Here is a 7909-nt window from a genome sequence, read left to right on the forward strand (position 1 = left end):
AAAAATCCAAAAATCAGTATGGGACTAAACATTAGTAAGAAGTACTGGTCGAACTACTTTAATGTTAGGATCTCAACCCCTAAATTCAATTTGTAAAAATAGGTAAAATTTAAATATTCAAATTACTTAATTTTTTCCGTACACTTTTTATTTTTGACAATTTTCAAATCTGTATGGTTGGATTATAACTTAAAATAAATACAAAATAAATTGAAACACAAACTATAATTATTACTTAAATTATAAATATGTAACAACAATCTCTAATTATTACTCATAACATATTTCAAACCACTTTTATAAATTTCCAATTTTCGTTATTAAAAAGAAATTTGAAAATGCTCTTACCATAATGATCTTTTTTGCAAGGACTAAAATTTAACCTTCGTGTAAATTTTATTATATCTTTTTTCAGAAATTTCCCGTCATTTCTAAAAATCGAATTCGACCAAAATCGGTTGAATTTAGTAGTGTCAAAAAAATCATTGGCGGGAAAATTCCCTCCATTTTTTGGCAAGAATAAATTCGACCGAGTGCGGTTAAATTTAAGAGTACGGCTAAACTCAACCGTACGTGGTTGCATATAAATATGGTTGTATTTATTCGGTTATAGTTATTACTAAATTCGACCGCGTAAATACAACAATATTTAAATACGACCGTCTGCAGTTGAATTTAACCGTGCCCTTAAATTCAACCGAAAGTGGTTAAAATTGACTCTGATTGTATTTATACTTAACCTTATTTTCTTGTTGTGTTATTCATATTCAGGGACGGAGATAAATATTTACCGTTATCTCATTGTGCCTGATTGTGCAGCAAGTGGAAAGAGAAATTTAATTCAGGTATGCCAAAAGAAAAGAAAAATACTTTGTAACTGCAGTTACAGGCGGACCTTTCAGTTGAAGAGAACATTACAAACAAACTAATGGATGAGAAACTGCACCATGTATAGTATATCATATTAAAAGCTTCGCATTTTGTTTGGATTAAAAAGTTTTATTCGGTAAGAACAAAGCAGTACACTGTCGCTCAGCTGTCACACACGAGTCAGCACTTCATGGAACTGTGTAGCCTGCAACACAACATATCAGATATATTTATAATTCATGAAAATTTCATAGAATAAAACGTCATTAATTAATTATATTAGCAAATTATAAACTAAATAGATCGTAAAATATGGGGGAATCTTCAACTTACTTCCACATTTTGTACCGTGGGCTAATGCTTTGCCACATGAATTAGCGACCGAGACACATTTTTCCATGCTAATGATCTTCTCAACCTGATCAGTGATGTGTTGACACACGCATGCCAGGTTTACGTTCTTGAGAACATCGCAACATTCCTTTGATGGTGCACTTTCAGGACCGGACTTTTGAACGTATCGTGCACATTGTTGCATGAGACCCTGGATGTCGCCTTGGCACTGCCCCGAAACCTGAATGGTGTCGCTGAAGAGTAGGGTTGTGCAGCACAGCATAACAAGAAAAAACTTGAACTGGTAGCTAATTGCCATTTTTGAAACCTATATATTTTTACTGCGTGTATGTGGTGTGTTTAATTGAGTAAAAGTTTGACAGTATATATAGCCATATAGGGAGATGGTGTAAGAATGACTGTTTGCATGAATGCCCCATAGCGTGAACAAATTTAACGTTAAAGTTATATAGGTTGAGGTTACATGTGATACACTTATGCACAATTAGCTCTAGAAACATTATAAACAGTAATGTATTCATCCCATTCAACTGATATTGAAGAGTTCCTGAATTCATTAAAAAGTTCAATAATGTCCTTACTTTCTTGCATCTTTTATTCAAGTGCTTCATTACATCCTTGCCTGCAAACTCATTTTTCATGCATAGAAATTTCTTGTTCATTCATACTTTAAAATCAATGAGTAAAAAGTTCAATTCCAGGTCTAAACAATCACCCAAGTCACTTAATTCACCTATAATTTACTTGGGTTAAGATAGGTTTACATGGTAGATTACAAGTAACTAAATTGATCAATTGCGTACCTTACAAGTTTTATCATATCTGAAATGTGGAATTCATGCAACACACAAAAGGGTGATAGACTTTAAATGTAATTCTTATGCTAATGTTAGTTTTGTGCATGTCGGACAGGCACCTAAGTCACTTATTCTGCCAGTTTGCGCTCTCTTTTTTATATAGTCTTCTGGAAGGGGATTGCTGCTTGTATTTTAAAAATTCATCTGAATATATCCATTTAGTCTTTCAGTGTAGGACTCTGGTACTTATCAATTTCTTTCAAGTGCTTGTCTTACATAAACTAATTCTACTGTTTAGTTTACTTTAACAACTTTACTCTTTGATTCCAATTTAGCAACTTCTGGAAACTGATAAAACCAACTATAATGATGCAAATTCTGATAGAAGACTGCAAAAAGAAACAAAACCAGTGAACCCAAAGAATAACCATGTGTAACACGATTAAGTTTCGTTGGTTTCCTTAATCCTTAGAATTTGCCTGCCATCGTCTCTTGGTTTGACAACAAAGTTTAGAGTTTAAGCCGTAGTCACTTAAGTAAGTAAATTCTAATCAATGAAACTCAAAAGTGGATAAATATTATAAATTTCAGATTTGTGCTCTTTTGGCAATTCAATTCATTAAAATCAGCAAAAGATTTCAACATACAAAATTAAAAACCAAATACACAATCAGACTTCAGTTAAAAGTCAGAGTCCATATAAACAGGAAGAAATCAGGGTTGGTTCTGTTTTTGTCTTACATTATCTATATCATTGATTAAGAGTTAGCCCACCTTTTCTCAATTATAATGTACTATCTCTGTATTGACTTATAAGGATGAGGAAGAAGAGAAGGCAAGCAACACATTGTTTTGGTAGTTAGGTACTGGGAGACTATCAAGTGGGTAGCATACCTTTTGTAAATTACTGTATGATATAAAAAGAAAACATATCCTAAATACACGTTAAATGTCGTATTAATTATGTTTCAAATTCCTATTCAAAGCCCAATACAAACCAAATTATCAAGGCCGTGGAGGTCGTCAAGACCAACGAGCAGAAGTCGTTAAGGTCCACGAACACAAGTTATTCACGGATTAGGCCCAATACAGCTGAAAACCAAGAACATGACTTCCAATATATACACTAACTCCTACAAATAAGGATCTAGAATCCTTTTTCGTATAAGAGTCCTAATTATCATCGAATCTAAGTCGGAGACTTGTCCACCAAATTTTTCAACACGAATACAACCCTAGACTCACCTCTATATAAATGGCTCTACCCCTCAACCTAAAATCACATTTTTGGCGATTCTCCATAACACAGAATACGTACACAGAATACGTAGGCGTCTTATAAGAATAGCTAGTTCCCAATATGAGAATAGCTATTAAATTTCGAATCTCACAAAATTTAATATTAAATACTAACAAGCCCTAGCTATTATTCCACAACAATATGCTTAAATCTCCGGAAGAATAATAGACACTAATATGGGTCTTAAATTATCCGGCAATTCTGTTTTTGACAACTTAACAATAAGCATTCTAATATCAGTAGATGACACTCAACCTACGGAGAATTAAAAAGAAAAGATAGCCTTTTCACATACATAAAGTATAGCTAATGCACACCACTAGTCTATTTAACTCATGCCACATGTTGTTGAAGAACATTGGGTTAAATGGCATTTGGGTCACCCAACTGACCGGAAATTTGCAGTTTGGTCATCCAACTCAAAAAACTTTCAATCACATCATTTTACTTTTAAAAATTTTCATCCAGGTCACTCGCCGTTACATTCCGTTAAAAACTTGGCGGAATGCTAACTAAGTTTGGTGACTTGGCTTAAATAAATTTACCGTGGCATGTACAGTCAGCTGATGCGGCATTTTGGTCACTCAACTGGCTAGAAACTTGCAATTTGGTCATTAAACTGAAAAAACTTTCATTTATACCACTAACCATTATGTCCATTAAAATTTGAAAAGAAAACCAAATGAACTGGTCTTCTACAACAACGTTAAGGGCCCTCCTGTAATATCCGGGACATGACGTGTAATTATTTTTATCAATAAATGATTTTTATGTGATTATTATGTGATTTTTGGTGAATTATCGGATGATTGGTGTTGTTATGTGAATATTTATATGTGGTAAAGTCTAGGTATGTTAATTTTATTATGTCAAGAATAAAATATAGAGAATTAAGGTATTTTTCTGGTAATTTTTGTAGTATTATTTGACTTTATATTGATTTATGAATTTATTAATTATTTTTTGAATAATTACAAAATTATTTTATAAAATCGGGAATCGTTCAACCTCAACCGTTTTTACGGCTGTATAACCTGAAACTCTTCCGAAAACTCCTGCGTAACCTAATTTGGTAATTCCTGACATTTTCCATATTTTAACTTTTTCGATCCGGATTATGGTTTGACCCGTGCGCGGCCCGACGCAAAATTTTCGATATGATAACCCTTTTCGATAACATTATCTTCGTACAAAGCGTTTTATAAAAGCCCGATTTTGATAATTATCCAAAACCTTTGATACTTATCCAAAACATGATAATGCTTATCCAAAACAGGATAATGTTTATCCAATACGTTATCCGATAGGATCGTTTTTATAGTTACTTAGCGGCTAAAAATCGTATTTATCGATCCAACACAATCCAGAGCGTACTAATATTCCATAAATAGCCCTTTTCTTATTTTATTTTACTCGTATAATCATAATCAAACAGTAAAAACCAATAAAACACAGAGAAAACCCTAATAAAATACCCCGTTCTTGAAAATCAATCGCACAAACGAAGGCGTTATCGAACTCCGATTCGGGCGTGCAATATACCAAAACGAAACTCTCGAAAAACTCTTATGAATCAATCATCTATTCTAGTGCAGAAATCAATGTATTTTAATAATTTAATTATTTTATTTTGAATTATTTATGGATTAAATTATGAATTTTTGTTCTTGATGTTTTTGATATGATTTAATGGCATAATCATGTAGATCTTTTCTTCCTGGTCATTTTGGTATATTATATGACTAATTTGGAGTTCAATAACATGTTCAAATTGCTGTTTGATTCTCGAATTGAAGAACTAGGGTTTATGTGTTTGAATGTTCTTAATTAAAAATATGGTAAGTAGGGTCATTACTTATATATTATTATATTCATAAACAGGTTTAAATATGATGTTTATATGTGTTGTGGACCCCAAACTTCTGACCCGGGTTTGGAGGGCGCCAAACCTCCTATCACGCCTTTTACAACAAATACACAGATTTTCATTAATGATATTACTTCCAGAAACTAGGGGTGCACAGAGGTCGGGTTGACCACGTTAATTGTATTTTAGCAACCCGATCCAAAGTTTGAAATTTTATATCCCGACCCATAAAAAATAAAAATGCAACCTAACCTTACCATTTATTCGTCGGCTTGGATCGGTTTGAATTGAGCCGAACGAGTTATTAAAAGTCATTTAAAATAAATAATTGTTAAAAAAATGTATTTATGATAAGAGAATATCGTGCAAACTTACGAGTCCAAAAATAAAATCACTTTACGAGTCATTATAGAACAATTTTGAGATTTTGAAATAAAATCCCAATAAAAATATTGAGAACAATTTTCAAATTTTGAAATTTTTCGAGATATTTTGAGATTTGTAACGGCTTTAATATGAGAATTGAACAATATATCGATACATTTATTTATTGCATTTATATGTTCCAAAATTTTGTAAGAGAGGAGAGAGTGGTTTTAGGAGAGCTCTTCGTTCAATTTTTTTTCTAGTTTTTAATGGACGTAATGGTCAGTGACTTGAATGAAATTTTTTTTAGTTTGATGATCAAATTGCAAGATTTGAGCCAGTTGAGTGACCAAAACGCCGCTTCATCTGACTGTACATGCCACGATAGATTTATTTAAGCCAAGTCACCAAGCTTAGTCAGCATTCCGTTAAGTTTTTGACGGAATGTAACGGCGAGTGACCTGGATAAAAAGTTTTAAGAGTAAAATGATGTGATTGAAAGTTTTTTCAGTTGGATGACCCAACTGCAAGTTTCCGGTCAGTGAGTGACCCAAACGCCATTTAACCCGAAGAACATTTGAACATGTTGAGGCGTCCGTATATTCTCACAATTTAATATATTTTAAAAGATTTTTATGGATTTTGGAAATCATGGAGTATTCAATTTGGATTTTAAATAATCCTTTAAAATCTGAAGGTATTTAACAATGATTGGAAAAAGTCTTTTAAATCTAAGTATATTTAATTTAGATTTTAAAAAGTCAATCAAAATTTGGTGGTATTCAATTGAGATTTTAAAAAAATCCATCAAAATATGATGATATTCAAAAGTCCATGGATTTTCTTTTATTTAAAAAAATTGTGGATTTTGATGAATTTACTATTACATTTTTAATATCTTGAAATATCTTCAAAATATATGAGTTTTTGACGTATTTCTAAAAAACACTACAAAATTTGCAAGACTCTACAAGATTTTGGTTTAACTCCATCAAAATCCATGAAGAATTAAAATTAACAAAAATCTTTTAAAATATATGAATTATTAAAAAAAAATTAAAATCTGAAATGAATACACCCTTATTTTGTAATTATCTCAAGGCCCGCATGGGGAACTTAAAATATTGAACATGCAAACAACGAGGAAGCAGACAATTGAACGAAACACAAAGAAAAGGAAAAACAATTGCTGTGTATAAGGAAAAGGAGGGAAGCCACCGGTGTTGAAGGCGATTAAACAAGCTCCATTATGCCACTTCCCAGCGTAATTTTACGTTCTCTTGTCACTTCTAATGATCTTGAATAATGCAGAAGATAAGGTTTGTGATATAAAGGGTTCATGTCCATGAAAACATTCCATCTCTAGCTAGTTTCCAGTGTTTATTATTCATTTTGAAGTTAATTCCATTTTACAACCCCTATCTTTCATTCAATAACAAAATTATATATTTACTTTCAAAAATATAGTTTGCGATCCCTAACTTTCGACATCAAATACAATATGCATCCATTTAATCATTTTGTTAAATATATTTATATTTTGAAGTGTAAAATTGAAATTCAACAAAATATTTAAATAATAATTTTAATTTTTCTTAAATTAAACTAAAAGTTAGAATTTCAAATTATAAAAATAATATTAATATCAATTATTTTATATTTTACTCACTATAATTTTTAAAATATTAAAATATAAATATATTTAGAAACTTTATGATTATATATAAAAACATATATTTTGTTGATAAATATATTTTAAGTATTTAGCATTATGACTAATTTAGAGCATTACTAATGGAAAATAGTTACTCCCTGATTTTTTTACTTATTTTTTCCTCATGCTTGGCATGCATTAAGACTATTATAAAATATAGTTTTATAATTTATTTTTTAAATTTTCTTTTTTTATATAAAAATTTAAACATTATATTTTTATTTAAAAGAAAAAATATTTAAAATTATTTAGGAAACCATACTTTACGGAAGTTTTAAAATGCGTGCCGATCTTCCGTCACAATGTAAAGAATCCAGTGGGACGGAGGGGGTATAATTTTTTATCATGTAAAATATGCATTAAAATAATTTTTTCATGTAAAATATGCCTTAAAATAAATATTTTTATTGATTTGAAATTTTAATTATTAATATTAACATCTCAATTTTAATTTTATAACTAAAAAAGATGCATGTTAAAGTTAATATTGAAAGTTAAGTTAAGTTAAGGGTTGCAAACTGTGTTTTACAAAATATGTATACTATTTCGATTTTAAATGAAAGGTGGGGTTGCAAAATGCAATTAACTCTTCTTTTTTTCCAAAAAACTTGATATTAGGAGAGATGCGGTGAAAAGTTCTT

At 30.7% G+C, this 7909-nt stretch overlaps 1 protein-coding gene across 1 annotated transcript; it reads right to left on the reverse strand.

Moving 5' to 3' along the window:
- Window positions 1-848: 848 nt before the first annotated feature.
- LOC141686620 (uncharacterized) lies at window positions 849-1576 on the reverse strand. The gene is made up of 2 exons (XM_074491650.1): window positions 1204-1576; window positions 849-1075 (listed from the first exon to the last, which is right to left on the reverse strand). The coding sequence occupies exons 1-2, from the start codon at window positions 1520-1522 to the stop codon at window positions 1059-1061; spliced, it is 336 nt and encodes a 111-aa protein (XP_074347751.1). The 5' UTR covers window positions 1523-1576; the 3' UTR covers window positions 849-1058.
- Window positions 1577-7909: the final 6333 nt, after the last annotated feature.

The sequence above is a fragment of the Apium graveolens genome, chromosome 9 (assembly GCF_009905375.1).
Source record: "Apium graveolens cultivar Ventura chromosome 9, ASM990537v1, whole genome shotgun sequence".
In the NCBI taxonomy this organism is placed as follows: domain Eukaryota; kingdom Viridiplantae; phylum Streptophyta; class Magnoliopsida; order Apiales; family Apiaceae; genus Apium; species Apium graveolens.

Bases quoted from the DNA above. Each gene is read 5' to 3' on its own strand.
- LOC141686620 (XM_074491650.1), bottom strand. From the start codon at position 1,522: ATGGCAATTAGCTACCAGTTCAAGTTTTTTCTTGTTATGCTGTGCTGC.